Genomic DNA, 15,890 nt, shown 5'->3' on the forward strand with positions numbered 1-15,890 from the left:
CGTTTGCAGCTGTTTACAGAACTGAATTGATAACAACCCCAGCAGTATAACATGGTGCAGGCTAGAGACAGCAGAAGCTGTGCAGGGATTGCAGCACAAAAGAGGCTAGGAGGACCATTGTGCTTTCTCTGGGTTCCCTGTTCTCAACAGTGTCAAAGCATTCACACACACACACACACACACACACACACACACACACACACACACACACACACACACACACACACACACACACACACACACACACACACACACACACACACACACACACACACGTCACACACACACCACTAAGGGAAGATATTAAGAAACTGACACAACCTTCTTGAACACACACACACACACACACACCCCAATCATACATTACCAAAAGTGCACACTTGCGCTAAACGCACACTTTTTGACGGTCACACGTTGGGCTGAGGAATGGGCAGGCGGCTCCCGTTGGTGCAGAGGGTGGAGGCGGCTGGGTGGAGGAGGCGGAGCGGGGCCTGACGGAGCGCAGGGAGTGATGGATGGGGAGCCGTCTCGGTTTCATTCCAATAAATGAGCAGCGTTCCACTCGGCCCTCCCTTCACGGGCCCGGCCCGGGCGAGCCACAATGGAGACGGATGGCCCGCGCACTGGCGGCGCCTGTTCGGGGGGGAGGGGGGGGGGGGGGGGGTGGTGGTGAGGGGGGGGACAAGCAGAGAAGAGGAAAAGAGGAGGAATAGAAGTAGGCGCTTGCAGAGGTAGAGAGGTGAGCGTGGCTGAGGAGAATGGGGAGAGCAATGTGGCGCGAGGCCACCGCTGTCGATTCCCGGGGAACCCATGTATGGTCGTGTTGTTTGGCCGTTTTAATAGTCCCAAGTACGAAAGAGTAAAGATCACACACTATGTGCACTGGACATTTTTGTTGTCATTGGAAAATGTTTAGGCTAATACGATGCCTTTTGATTACCGTATCTTCTCAGACTCGCTCTGCAGGAGTCTCTAACTGTGCATTGGGGATTCATGAGCGGGTCTCATAAAACACATTAATGCTGTTTGAAAGTACTTTGGATTATTGAGCGAAGGAATGAAGATATTGCCCAGCCCTAAGTGGAGGGCAGGAGAACAGTAAACGAAAGGCTGGCTGGCGCTTCTGTTAAAAGTTCACCGGGGCCCGTTTCAAGACCTTTCAGCAACCCAAAAAGTGCTCGGGATTATTCCTCGAGCTCGTGTTAAGAGAACAGCGGGATGGAGGGTGGAAGAGTGTGAGGAAGAAGGAAATGCAGAGGATGGGAAGGCCGTGAGAGGAAGGAGAGCGACGGTGAGAGCAGGGACGAGCGCCTTGTTGACGTGTGGCTGGCAGCGCAGCGCAGACGGGGGGACGGGGGGGGGGGGGGGTGTATGGGAGCGCCGGGGCTGATGAGGCACGCAGCACGCTCGGCCGTGTATCCTGATGATGATGTGGCGGGGGGGGGGGGGGGGGGGGGGGCCGTGAACGGGCCTTCCTACCCAGTGTGGAGAGCCGGCAGTAACCAACCAAGGAGATATAAGTGGTCCCGGGACCTGTATGGCAGTGCAGTGCACACTGTTCCTTAGTTTAACCTAATTTCCCTCCCCCCATCCATGCCTTATTTGATCCCTCTCCCTCCTCCTCTCTCCAGACGTGTCCCTCCAGGTCGGCCCTGGTGCCCAGTATGAGACATCCCACTGGGGGGCTCCATCGCCAAGCAACGCCCCCTCCGGAGCCGGCAGCTGGGACAAAGTGATCAAGGGTCCAGACACAAATTCCTGGCCGTCCACCGACAGCGACTCAAAGCACTCGACGGCGTCAGAATGCCCACTGGGCTGGGCTGACGCGACCACAGACAGCAGCGCCGCCACCACCACCACGGCCAGTGCTCCCAGCAGCAGCAGCAGCAGCAGCACCAGTCTGAGGATGGCCACGGGGGCCACAGGCCAGCAGGCCCACTACTCCTCCCTGAAGGGGAACGCCAACATGATGCCGGGCCCGGGTCCCATAGGGGCCAGCAGCATGGCCAGCCGCGGCTGGTACTCCGACGGCAAACAGGACATGATGAACGGCGGCCGGACGGGCGGGCCGCACGGCTGGGGCACGCCCGGCTTCAACCTGAACCTCACCCCGACCGCCAACCCCTCGGCGTGGCCGGTCCTGGGCCAGGAGGGCGGGGGCATGGGCCCCAACGGGCTGGCCAACGCCGCCTCCCTGCCCCACGGGCTGAACGGGAACGTGGCCAACGGGATCCTGGGCGATCCGGGCAAAGGCAGCTACGGCGGCGTGATGAGCCCCGACGGTGGCGACATGCAGCGCACCTCGTCCAACGCCAAGATGTCCTACGGCATGGAGCCCGCCAAGCCCTGCGGCGACGGACCCAGCCACACTCAACGACAGCAGCAGCAGCAGCAGCAGCAGCAGGCCCCAGAGCCCATGAGCCCCGCCCATGGGATGCCCGGCTGGGGGGGCCAGTCCCCTACGGAGTCCTCCCAGCTCAACGAGGAACTCACGGGCAGCTCTGTGTGGGGGGGCGGGGACCCCAAGCCGGCCGACACCTCCAAGGACTCCGGCTGGGACTCCAACCCCTCGGGTGGCCACTCCGGCTGGGGCCGGCAGGGCAGCGGCGGGGGCAGCGGCGGGAGTGGCGGCGGCGGCGGCGGCGGCTGGGGAGAGTGGGGGAAGCCCCCTGGGGGAGGAGGTGAAGGCACCAAGGGGTGGGACTCGGCCGAAGCCGGGAGCCCGGGGTCCGGTCCGGAGCAGCAGCAGCAGCAGCAGCAGCAGCAGCAGCAGCAGCAGCAGCAGCAGCAGGGTTCCTGGGGGCAGCAGCCCGGGAAGGCCCCCGCAAGCGAGGGTAGCGGGGACAGCACCGACGGGCGTTCCCACCGGGACAGGACCTCCAGCATGGACGTCTCTCCCATGCTGCCCCGCCAGGACCTGGACCCCAGGGTGCTGTGCAACACCGGCTGGGGCCAGACGCCTGTCCGGCAGCACACTGTCTGGGAGATGGACGAGGCCGCCGCCGACGGAGAGAAGAGCGGCGGCGGCTCAGACAAATGGGGGGGCTCCTCCTCCAGCGGGGGTCCCTCCAGCGGCGGACATTCCAGCGGGGGTCACTCCAGCGGGGGTCACTCCAGCGGGGGTCACTCCAGCGGCGGGCACACCGCCGGCGGCCCCTCCAATGGCAGGCATTCCGACGGAAGCACGGCGCACCCCAACCCAGGCCCCGGCCCCGGCCATAGGCCATGCTCCGGGGGTAAGAACGAGAGCTCCGGCGGGCCCTCTGGCTGGGGGGCACCCCCGCCTCAGCCAGCCCAGACCGGATCGGGATGGGGTGAACCTCCACCGCCGGCGAGCAAGGCCCCCCACGGCAACAGCAATGGCGGCGGCGGCAGCAACAACGCCGGCTGGGGCGAGCCCCCGCCTGCCAACGGCCCCAAGAACGGAGGCCCCCAGTCCTGGGGCGCCGAGGAGAAGTCCCCCGGCTGGGGCGAGGCCCCCGCAAAGAGCCAGCAGGCCAACTGGGGCGAGGGCCCCAAGAACCCCCAAGGCTGGGGGAACGGCAGCGGAGGCTCCAACGGATCCAGCACCGGAGAGTGGGGAGAGACGGACAAGAAGAAGAACAGCCCCCGCAACAGCATGTGGGACGGAGAGGGCGGGAATGATGTAGGAGGAGGAGGAGGGGGAGGAGGAGGAAGAGGAGGAGGGGGAGGAGGAGGAAGAGGAGGCGGATGGAAGGATAGTACCAGAGGAGGAGGAGGAGGAGGAGGAGGAGGAGGTGGTGGACCCGGGGGTTGGGGTAAGCCTACCCCGGCCGCGGCGCCCAACAGCTGGGGGGGAGAGAACCAGCGGGCCAACGGTCCCTCCCAGCAGGGCGGCTGGGGCTCCTCTAAGCCCCAGGAGAGCAGCAGCAGCAGCAGTGGCAGCGGAGGCGGCGGCGGCGGCAGCGGAGGTGGCATGGGGTCTTGGGGTGGGCCCGGCACAGTGAAGCAGAGCGGCTGGGGAGGTGGTGGGGGAGGCGGTGGAGGAGGTGGAGGCGGTGGAGGCGGAGGCGGTGGCGGTGGCGGTGGCGGCAAACAGGAGCAGGGTGCAGAGTCCACGGGCTGGGAGGAGCCCTCCCCACCCTCCATCCGCAGGAAGATGGAGATCGACGACGGCACCGCCACCTGGGGGGACCCCAGCGGCAACGGCAAGTCGGTCAACATGTGGGATCGCCACCACCCCAGCGGTAACCAGGGTAACGGCGGCCCGCCTCCAGCGCAACAAGGCAAGAACGGCGGCATGTTCAACAACAACAACAACATCCACTCGGTCGGCCCCGGCAACCCCAATCACAATCACAACCAGCACCACCACCACCCACCCCCTCATCACATGCAGCACCACCACCACTCCGGCCACGGTCAACCCCCCGCTCACCCCCACAACCACGGCAACAACAACGGATCAACCAACGCCCCCCCCCCACACCAGGGTGGGGGCTCGCAGGGTCGACCCCCCATCGCCAACCCAGGTGAGAGAAGTGCTTCATATTCTCTACTGACTATTTACCGTCCGGGTATGACTTAACGGCATATATTCAATTTCAATCCCGAATTAACATTATCCTTACTATTGCATGATACCAAGTACAGACTCATTTGTTGTATCCAACAGTTTTGTATATTTTTAATTATTTAATACATTAACTATCGACATAATAATAATAATAATAATAATAATAATAATAATAATAATAATAATAATGATAATAATAAGCATCAAACAAATATTCATAGTGGAAAATGTCAAAAAGGTTTTTGTTATGGCTTATCAAGACGTGAATGGTTGTTATCTATTTTTGTTTATTACACTAATGGGAAAGAGAGACATCACACTGTGATCAGAAAGTGATCCGGGATGCTTTGGCCCTGAGCATTTCATCCAGCAGCATGCTTAATTGAAAGGCATTATGATAATGACCCAGTCCTAATATTTATACTGAAAATAGCCTGAGTGCACATTTAGTTTTTCTACTGGACAATGGATGAAATGGCTTTAGAAAACTAGCGAGGCGCTATCTCCAAAGGAAACCCTTCGATGCGTGGATTAATACATTAAAATAATTTGTTCTTCTTCCAACAATCGCTAATAGCAGCAGAGGCCCACATGCTTATTAGGAGTATCTTTTAATGGTCATGCAAACATTATAAAGGCTGCGTGTTGAAGGCTTAAGATAGCACCGTGCTGCGTTCACACTGGTAACGGCCAGACAAAGGCCATACATATAGGCATGGCGGAGATTTAACGCTTCACACCGCAGTCCCCTGCCTGCTCTCACACACGGTTGGGAAGGAGAACACTGCCCCCTGCTGCTTGGACATTGCACTGCACCCAGCATTCGATCCGGTACACACTCCCATACATAAGCACAATCACTGACACAAACACACACACATAGACACACACACACACATAGACACACACACACACACACACACACACACACACACACACACACACACACACACACACACACACACACACACACACACACACACACACACAGAGAGAGACACACACAGACATACACAGAGAGACACACACACAGACACACAGACACTGACACACACAGACAGAACAACAGCCAACTAAAAGAGAGAAATTGGAGATGCGGCAAGGGGTTGCGGGGTTCAGCGGAGACGGAGGGAACATGGAAGGGGGGAAACAAAGGCAGATTGATAAGGGAGCAGGAGATGAAGGGAGAGAGCGGGAGAGCGAGCACAAGAGGGGCTGGGAGCGAGCCAGCACTTAAACTGGCACGCACCGGCTGGCACGAGTAAATGCTTTCCTCCTCCTCCTTTCTGACAGACCCACACACAAACGCGTGCACACCACACGCGCGCGCACGGGAAAAGTGGCTCAGCAGCCAGACTGCCTGTGGAGGTTGTGCTGCTGGCAGAGGACGAGGGGGAGAAAGCGCCCCTCTATATATAGACGCATGGCACGGCTTGGGCAGAGCGCGCCCGCTGATTAGCATGTAGCTGCAGCACGTCACTGGGTCTCCAGAGGACCACCGCACTCGTTAGGAGAGCGTATGCTTTGCTTCGTAGCACTAGCATTAGCAGCAACAGGCGGCTAAGGTGCACCTGTTCCAGGGGGATCAACATTAGATCATTGTGTGTGTGTGTGTGTGTTTATATATTCTGTGTGTTGTGTCGTCTCTCCAGGTTGGGGAGAGCTGCCCAGCAGCGTTCAGGCCAAGTCTGAGCCTGCGTGGGGGGAGCCGGCCGCCCCCTCCTCGGCCGTGGACAACGGCACGTCGGCCTGGGGGAAGCCCCCCGCCGGCATGGGCAGCTGGGCCGACGGGGGCACGGACCCCTCCGGCCCCTACGGCCGGTCCCAAGGACCCCCAGGCCCTGCACCCTGCAAGCTAGGTAAGGGCTGCCGACAGGGCAGGTCCCACGCGCAGGACCCCAATTGGAAGCTCCGGGGCATGCACTCATTCCCCTGGTTCATGGGGTTGAAGGTGGGCAGTGGTTGGATTTGGACAGTTTTCCCACCAAAGGGATATTCCTGATCGGCGGGGGGGGGGGAAGGGTGCAAAGTTTTCATTAAGTAAATGATGCAACCGCATTGAGTGAAGTGAACTAAGGAGGGATGTTGCTTCAGAACAGCTTCCATTTGTGCTGATTCTGAAAACGTCGTGAGTTGTGCTGGAGCTGTTCCCAGACTAAAGCAATTCCACGCTTCACTCGCTCCTAGTTATTTCTGTTTCTTGTTGAAGAAAGCTGGAAAAATGGCAAGCTCTTGTTGTAGAGAAGGAAGAGAAAAAAAACAACAACCACAGTGACACCAAGTGGTCAATCTGAACATGACGGGTCCAACTGACGAAATGCCAGCCCAGAGCACCGGATGCATTTTGCCATTTTAACGTCACCTTTTCATAATCGTCATCCTGGTTGAGTATTAACCACATTGTTTCCCCCTGTCTAACCCTCTTCCCCTCGCAGGCCCCAAACCTATGCAAGACGGCTGGGGAGGCGGCAGTGATGAGATGGGCATGTCTGGAGGCCAATGGGACCACACCGACGACGGGGACATGTGGAACAGTCCCACCTCCCAGGAGGGCAGCTCTCCCTGCAACTCCTGGGGCAACGGCCCCAAGAAGATTCCATGCAAGGTTAGCGGACATGTCCTTTTGTATTCTCTGTGCATGCACACAAGGGAACACACCATCCATACTAGAACAGGAAGGCGAGGAAATGAAGTTTTAGAGCAGTACGCTCCTCTCATCAATGGGACTGGACATAGGAAAAGAAATGCATCAAAAAGCGATCATGTTGATCAACTGTGTGTGTGTGTGTGTGTGTGTGTGTTGCAGAAGATGAGCAGCAAGCCAGATGACGCCTGGATCATGGGCCGTCTCATCAAACAGCTGACTGACATGGGCTTCCCGGTATGAATCACGGTCTATGACCCTTTCACGCTCGTAATAAAGCACCAAACTTGCCTCATCTCATTCCATGACTCTTTCTCATAATATTTATTTGTGGATTTAATAGAAAGCTGTCTGATGTAATGTTGTTTTTTATGTTTTTTTCACAGAGAGATCCTGCTGAAGAAGCCCTGAAGAGCAACAACATGAATCTGGACCAGGCTATGAGTAAGTGTGTGCGTGTGAGTGTATGTGTTTGCATTCATGTGAACAAAACATTCTTTAGCGATCGTTGTTATTCGTATTATTAGGTACATTTATATTAGGTATATTTATATCGTTAAAACACAGAACACCACACTGCACATCAAGAATAATAGATGTAGGCCTACAATAAAGCATGTATTTACGTTGAACACAGAAATACGGAACCAAAAGCTACTTTCTGAGAACTAACACTAATGTTAAGCCTACAGTGTATTACTGAAGTGAAAATGGATTAAACCCCCAATATAGTGTGTAGTGAATGCACGATAGACCATAGAAAGATCATTAATGGACCGGTGTTGTCATAATTACTGCGAGAATCAAGTTGAGGAGCTCCTCTAACTGTTATAGAAAAACGCTTCTGAACACGTTAAATAGCGCATTAAAGGTGCCTTCCAAAATGCTGTCTTTACGCAATTGTAGAGTTAAAGAAAGCATTGTAAAAAGAAGCGTTTGGAACCACAAAAAAAAAAAAGCATATATTATGGCATACTAAAATACAATGCTGTAAAAGAAACGATGTTATGATGGCAAAACAATAATTAATTAATAATAATTCCCTGGCTGATGTCCTGCAGGTGCTCTGCTAGAGAAGAAGACGGAGCTGGACAAGCGGGCCATGACCATGTCTGACTACACCAACGGCATGAGCAAGGCACCGGGCTGCCGGCCGTCCGCCCACCCCAAAGACTCCTCCGATCGCAGTGCTTTCCTTGACAAGGTAACAAACGCACCCCACACATTCAACCAAGCCCCATAATCGATGTTCAGGTCCACATTACAGCCAATGTACAACCAGAGCGTACATTTTGGTTCAACGTCTCTCCTCCCCCCCCCCCCCCCCCCCCCCTCCCCAGGACGGGGGTCTGTCTGACGACGCCCCCCCCTCACCGTTTCTGCCTTCCCCCGCTCTGAAGCTGCCCGGGTCCAACAGCGGTCTGCCCGGCCACGGTCTGGGACAGGGCGGCCCCGCCGGGATGGCCATGCAAAACTTGAACAACAGACAGGTACAGCCCCTCCCCTGCAGACACACAGGGGCACATAGAGCTCTGTTAACTTATGAGCATGTTGTGGCAGACCCCCACTGGTACCAAATGCATGCTAGTAGTCTCCATTGAGGAGGCCATCAATGAAGAAGCCAGCATTGGTTACTAGTTCATTATGGTATTTATGTATGCAATAATCCAAATAGAACTGAAATGAGAAGGGCAGCCACACACACACAAAATAAATGGTGAAAATACACAAAACTAGCCACACACCACACACCACACACCACACACACACACACACACACACACACACACACACACACACACACACACACACACACACACACACATACACATATATTCTCCAGTGGCTGTTTTTTTCAATTGTAATGCGTTCCCCTGTAATGTGTTGGCGACCTTGCCTGAAGTGCCCGTTGGAACTAGATGGTGGAGGCCTATAAAGTATCAGCCCTGGAGGCAGCGGCTGGCCCAGAAAAACAGCATGTCTGTCTTTGAAGCCCAAACAAAGGCTTAACACAGACTGCGTGCTCTGACAAGGCCTGGCCACAAAGGAGCTTTCCAGATGCTCAATAGAATTCATTCTGAGGAAGATTTGGAGGGCTTTTGGTTGAAGTAATTGTTGTTTTTCACCATTTCAAAACCACTAGGTGAATGAAAGCACAATAATTGGAACAAAATTGAGCTGGCTGCCCTTGTTATTGAGTGCACACACACACACACACACACACACGCACACACGTGCACGCACATGCACTGCTCTGCGGGATTTCCACTTTTTTTTTTAAATAAATCATGGACCTTCAGGGGCCAAAATAAATGAGATTTGCTCTATTGCATTGACCCTAAAGGTTTGGGGCTACTTCTGCCTCTGTTAAATGGTTGGTTCTTTGTCATCCAAACCAAAGCAGGGTCAATATGATTAGCAATGAAGGCACAATACTGACACACGCAATCCACTCAAAAATAGCAAAAAGCCAGGATAGTGACTCAATATTTCCACTCAATATTTCCACTCGCTTAATAGGCCTGAATGGTTTGTTATAACAGATATATTGATGCATGTGTGTGTGTGTGTGTGTGTGTGTTTGTGTGTGTGTGTTTTCGTGTAGATGCCCAGTGGAATGTTTAGCAGTAATGGAGCAGCACAAGCCAGGGCCATGCAGCAGCAGCAGCAGCAGCAGCAGCAGCAGCAGCAGCAGCAGCAGCAGCAGCAGCAGCAGCCTCCTCAGCCACCCGTGCCCCTCAGCTCCGCCCAGCCTAGTGCCCGTGCTCAAGTGCCTCAGTTTCTCTCCCCTCAGGTACACACTCACTCACTCACTCACTCACTCAGTCTGACACGGACACACACACACACACACAAACCCTTCTCATGGTTCATCGATGCACAAATCCCCCCCGATTTGAATGTTTACGATGCAGATGGATCGGTTGGCAGGATACAAATAGATTCAAACGTTACAAATTGCAGATTGCTAGCTTTTTGACTGGAGTAATTGGTGTCTTTTTCGAGTTTCTAAAATGCATCTCGTCTACCTTCCAGAAGGAACCTCTTGACTGCTCTGTGACTAATTGCGTTTTCTGTAATCTAATTTGTGGATTGAAGTTGTATCCTTCTGTAGGCTTTCTTGCTAAATGTAACTTGTCCTTTTTTGATTGGTGGATCTATTTACTAAATATACTTACATTTTATTTTACATCGAAGGTGACACCATTGTGATGACTTAAGAGAGGACCGCATTAGAGTTTACTGCATAGATTGACCTGCGGGCACCTCAGGTTGTTTTCAGGCCACAGATGTAACAGAATGGAAAACATTGTCACTCAGCCTGTCTTTCTCTCATCCTCTCTCTCTGCTCTCTCATTCTATCACTCCTCTATGGCTTCAGGTTCAAGCACAGCTCTTGCAGTTTGCCGCAAAAAATATTGGTCTGAACCCTGCACTTTTAACCTCGCCAATAAATCCTCAACAAATGACCCTGTTGTACCAACTCCAGCAACTGCAAATGGTGAGTCTGGAGGTGATCACGGATCAGCATCTAATGAGGTCTGTGCACTACAGCTCTCTCTTAACCTCTCTCTCCGTCTCTCTCAATTCCCCTCTCTCCTCCTTTCTCCTGCTCTCTCTCTCTGCAGGCGTACCAGCGTTTACAGATCCAGCAGCAGATGATGCAGGCACAGCGAAACATGTCCGGTCCAATCAGACAACAAGAGCAGCAAGTAAGCGCTCAGACACACACTCTCACACACACACAGAGCAGTATGTTTATTCTGGTGAATCATTGTATGCGGAACTTGTCATTCCTCTTATGACTCTTCATCTTATGATCTGATTCATCATATGATTTGCCATATGTTAGTCAGTGAAAGACGGACCCATTAGCCTATGTGATTAGCCTAGGAAATGGAAAGCCCAAACACCCTTTTTCAGCTAGTCCCCTCCACTAGTATCAACATCCTCAAAGGGCCTTGGCATGTTGATGCAGCCAGCCAGGTTGCATCAACATGTTGGGTCTTCCACCAGACTTTCTCACGCAACAAAAGTGTCACGGAGAGACTGGATATCAAAAACTTTCAGTAACCGGTTTTGGCTTTTGGGCTTAGTTTTGTGGTAACGTGGTAAAAAAGTATGTTTTGTATTTTTTTTGACATGGTTATTATTTCAGTTTACAAGAGTTGTAATTAATAGTTTAATAGGGGGGGGGGGGGTTCCCCACTGCATTCATGTAATTTACAAATGGTCAAAAGGTTATTTTGATAATGAATTGCTAAACTATTATAACTTTCTCAAACGAAAGGTAAACACCAAAATGATAGTAAGTATATTCTGCCCCTTTTCAGTGGAACTAGCCCTGGCCAAGTAGTATAAGTATAAACCTAGAACTCAAACATTTATGTCCTCTGGCTTTGCTGCAAAATACAATGGATTGCCCAAGGACAGTGAAGGTTGCTTAACCGAGGGTTTCAAAATTGAAGGAGGAAGGAAGTCTGTGGTAAAACGTTGCATTGTAGGTGAAGCTAGTCATGGGCTAATGTTCTGCTTTCTGAAAATGTTGTTGTTGCCCATCACTTCTTGCCATGGCTGTTGTCTTTGCCCATCACTTGTCCTGGAGTTGACCGTGTCCCATCACTTCCTGCCATGGCTGTTGTCCCTATCCCATCACGTGTTGCCCTGGAGTTGACCTTGTCCCATCCCTTCCTGTCCAGGTTGCACGTACAATCAGCAACATGCAGCAGCAGATCCAGCAGCACCAGCGCCAGCTCTACCAGGCCCTGTTGATGAAGCAGCAGCAGCAGCCTCCCTCCCACCTGTCCTCCTCTTCCTCCTCCTCCTCCTCCTCCTCCTCCTCCGCCGGACTGCACCCGTCTGCCAGCCAAGCTGGGGGTCTCGGAAAGTCCCTCCTGGACGCCTTCCCGGGACAGCACCAGAACCCGGGCCTCTCTGACTCTCTGCAAATCAAAGAGCAGGCCTCCTCCCTGGGCAGTGGCTACAGCTCCTACCCTCTCTGTAAGTCTTCCTCCAGCCTGCCCCACACCTCCTCCTCTAGAGGCGCTGTCACACCAAAATTGTACCGGGGGCGAAAATTTAACCGCCTACGTAATCCGCGTTCGAAACATAACATCATCATTCGACGCGATTGCCCATGGCCAGGCAGGTTTCAAAAAACATTTGCGCTCTTGTTGCCAAAGACGAAATAACATAATACAGATAACACTTGTTTTTACTTTATATTTGTATTGTATTGAATTTAGCTAGTAAACTGAGTGTTCAAAGTGTATCATAGTCCAGCTAGCTTGTGTTAATACACTCAGTTTACTTGCTAAATACAACACAAATATGGAGTTAGCAACGCTTATAAATGTCATTTGTAAAATAAGTGTTATCTGTTTAATGTTATTTCATCTTGTGACGCTCAATGAATGAGCGCGAGTGTTCATGAACCTTCCTACGTCGTCGTTCGACGCGATCTTCCGTTGCCAGGCAATGTTCGACACGATCGTCTGTTTCCGGCAGGTTTGGAATTTTTCGAACGCAGATTACGTAGGCGGTTCAATTTTCGCCTCCGTCACAATTTATTTATTTATTTTTTAAAGTACCGCTTTACCATTTTAGTTTAAGATAATGTTAATCAAAAAGTCTGTTGCGATAATGGCCTTATCGCTATTCACTAGGGCCCGACCGATTCATCGGCCTGCCGATTTAATCGGCCGATTATAGCCTTTTTGAAAATAATCAACATCTGCCAAAAAGACGCAGATTACAACCGATTTTTTTTTATTTTTAAGTAAAAAACAGGAAATTGAATTTTACCGTACAACATGAAAGCACGCTCGCTCAGGCAGCTGCGCGCTCACCTCACCAATGTACACAAGACGCGTTGTTTGAGCATGTTATGCCTGTTTTTCTTTAGGTCCCAGGCCATGTTAATTTGTTATACTGTAGACTCTAACGGTGAGACCATACTGCTCAGCACGCACGTGTTAGTCACTGCTCACGAGCGCAGCACATTGGGAGTTAGTTATTTATTTTACATTTTACATTCGACTCATTTTTTACTGTAAATGTATTCTAAAACACTCAAAGGTTCTGCATTCAATTCACATATTCGTCAAAAGTGTTTAAAGTATATTTAAGGTATCAAAAACTACGTTTTATATGCTTTTTTTTTGGGGTTTTTAATCGACCGATTAAATCGTAATCGTAATTTTTCTCTGAAAATAATCGGCATCGGCATCGGCGCTCAAAAATCAATATCGGTCGGGCCCTACTATTGACGCCATGTCAGAGGGTATCTTATTACAGGAAATTCTGCAGTAAAGATACACATGAAACCAAGATGAGTTGATATTGATGGTTGTTGAAATGATATTGATCAGTGTTCCACCCTCCACCCCATCTAGCTGGACTCAATCCAAACATGAATGTAAACTGCATGGAGGTTGGGGGCCTCTCTCTGAAGGACCCCCCCCAGCCCCAATCCCGTTTGTCCCAGTGGACACACCCCAACTCTATAGACAACTTCTCTGCCAACTCCACACACATGGAGAACAACCTCAACAAGCACGGTAAGGAGCTCACAGGCACACAAGGGCTTTGTTCATTTTCACTTCATGATGTGACATTTATTGGGATCGGTACCAAACCGACATCTTTTCTCACCTCTTGAGGGGCCAGGGCATCTCTGCACTGCTAGTTATTTATATCGGTGCCTTTCGCTGTACGCTGTGAACTAAGCTGAACCGGGCTTCCCCTCATCTCCCCACCTCCTTGTTCAGGGGCCATTTCTGCTGCCTCCAGCCTGGGCCCCTCCGGGAAGGGCCCCCAGATGGAGGACTCCTACAGTCCCTACGGCCTGATGTCCGGCTCCGACTCCTCCACCAACAGTCTGGGGCCCCAGGACAGCTGGGGCCAGTCCAAGAGCCCTAACGAGAAGCCCTCCAACGGGAACAACATCAACTGGCCCCCCGGTAACAACCCATGAGCACTTTGTGTATTTATTAGAGCTGTCAAGCGATTAAAATATTTAATCGTGATTAATCGCATTAATGTCATAGTTAACTCACAATTAATCGCGATTAAACTGCTTCTTTGTTTTGAGGCAAAAAAAAAAAAATTTGGTTTGCGTTAACGCCGTTAATAACGCGTTTAACTGACAGCTCTAGTATTTATACATACTACCTTCGATTTAATTGCAGGACGTAGGATATAACTTATCTATTATGTATATACCTTTATTCTACTTCATTTAAGACTGCTTGATTCTGGTTGGCTGGGAGGAGGGCATTAACCCGTCAGGTTGCCTGCTGACTTGTCGGTTCTACTTGCTGCTGACTGAGAACAGCGTCATCAAATAGTAGATCAATACGCCGCTTGTATTTCAGCCTTCAAAACGAGAGCTGGTAAATTGCGAAAAATTTATTAAACTGTAATCAGGCAACGCGTGGTATAATAGCATCTGTGGTATAAATGCTGGGACAAATTTCAAATTATAAATATGTAGACTTTATGTTGAAAGTTTAGACCGTCGCGATTCCCATGAAACGAATGGCGCGGTGATTAGTCTTCAAAAAGAGAGCTGGTAAATTGCGAAAAATGAATTAAACTGTTATCAGGCAACGCGGTTGTATGCTATAGACTAGGCCCCGACCGATATTGATTTTTGAGTGCCGATGCCGATAATTTTCAGAGAAAAATTATGATTACGATTTAATCGGCCGATTAAAATAAATAAATAAAAAAAACATATAAAACGTAGTTTTTGATACCTTAAATATACTTTAAACACTTTTGACGAATATGTGAATTGAATGCAGAACCTTTGAGTGTTTTAGAATACATTTACAGTCAAAAATGAGAAATAAATAACTAACTCCCAATGTGCTGCGCTCGTGAGCAGTGACTAACACGTGCGTGCTGAGCAGTATGGTCTCACCGTTAGAGTCTACAGTATAACAAATGAACATGGCCTGGGACCTAAAGAAAAACAGGCACAACATGCTCAAACAACGCGTCTTGTGTACATTGGTGAGGTGAGCGCGCAGCTGCCTGAGCGAGCGTGCTTTCATGTTGTATGGTAAAATTCAATCTCCTCTTTTTTACTCCAGCTAAAGTTGTTAGTTAGCAAGGCGAGTAGGAGCGCAATCTGCAGGATACTAATCGCAATAACATTTTAAAAAAAAAATCGGTTGTAATCTGCGTCTTTTTGGCCGATGCCGATTATTTTCAAAAAGGCTATAATCGGCCGATTAAATCGGCAGGCCGATAAATCGGTCGGGCCCTACTATAGACCCTATAGTATCCTTGGTATAAAGGTTGGGACGAATTTCAAATAATAAATATGTACACTTTATGTTGAAAATATAGACTGTCGCGATTCTAATTGAAACGAATGGCGCAGTGATTATTCTTCAAAACGCGGGCTGGTAAATTGTGAAAAATGAAATAAACTGTAATCAGACAACGTGGTTATATGCTATAGACTCTAGAGTATCTGTGGTATAAAGGCTGGGACGAATTTCGAATTATAAATATGTACAATCCATAACGTTAGCTCTCTGGTTTATAGCTCAGCGGACTAGAATACCTCCCGTTGCCAAGTCGTAGCTAAGGTCCGTCCTATTTACTGGAGGAGTGAACAACGTTTCCGTTGCATAAGAGCCTTACAGGAGGGTAATGATTGTTCAAGGTTTTAATGAAACTCTCAGGCATTACCAG

General features: G+C 50.9%; 1 protein-coding gene across 2 annotated transcripts in view; it reads left to right on the forward strand.

Annotated features, from left to right (window-relative positions):
- tnrc6c2 (trinucleotide repeat containing adaptor 6C2) overlaps positions 1 to 15,890 on the forward strand; it is a 58,756-nt gene that overhangs the window by 28,786 nt on the left and 14,080 nt on the right. For both annotated transcript variants that reach the window (XM_060046938.1, XM_060046939.1), the window contains exons 5-17: positions 1,632 to 4,493; positions 6,190 to 6,396; positions 6,973 to 7,142; positions 7,344 to 7,418; positions 7,568 to 7,625; positions 8,243 to 8,385; positions 8,522 to 8,671; positions 9,787 to 9,975; positions 10,564 to 10,683; positions 10,811 to 10,894; positions 11,882 to 12,182; positions 13,577 to 13,741; positions 13,952 to 14,143. In XM_060046938.1, coding sequence (XP_059902921.1) covers positions 1,632 to 4,493; positions 6,190 to 6,396; positions 6,973 to 7,142; positions 7,344 to 7,418; positions 7,568 to 7,625; positions 8,243 to 8,385; positions 8,522 to 8,671; positions 9,787 to 9,975; positions 10,564 to 10,683; positions 10,811 to 10,894; positions 11,882 to 12,182; positions 13,577 to 13,741; positions 13,952 to 14,143 — 4,716 coding nt within the window. The remainder of the gene's footprint in view (positions 1 to 1,631; positions 4,494 to 6,189; positions 6,397 to 6,972; positions 7,143 to 7,343; positions 7,419 to 7,567; positions 7,626 to 8,242; positions 8,386 to 8,521; positions 8,672 to 9,786; positions 9,976 to 10,563; positions 10,684 to 10,810; positions 10,895 to 11,881; positions 12,183 to 13,576; positions 13,742 to 13,951; positions 14,144 to 15,890) is intronic.

The sequence above is a fragment of the Gadus macrocephalus genome, chromosome 3 (assembly GCF_031168955.1).
Source record: "Gadus macrocephalus chromosome 3, ASM3116895v1".
Classification (NCBI taxonomy): Eukaryota; Metazoa; Chordata; class Actinopteri; order Gadiformes; family Gadidae; genus Gadus; species Gadus macrocephalus.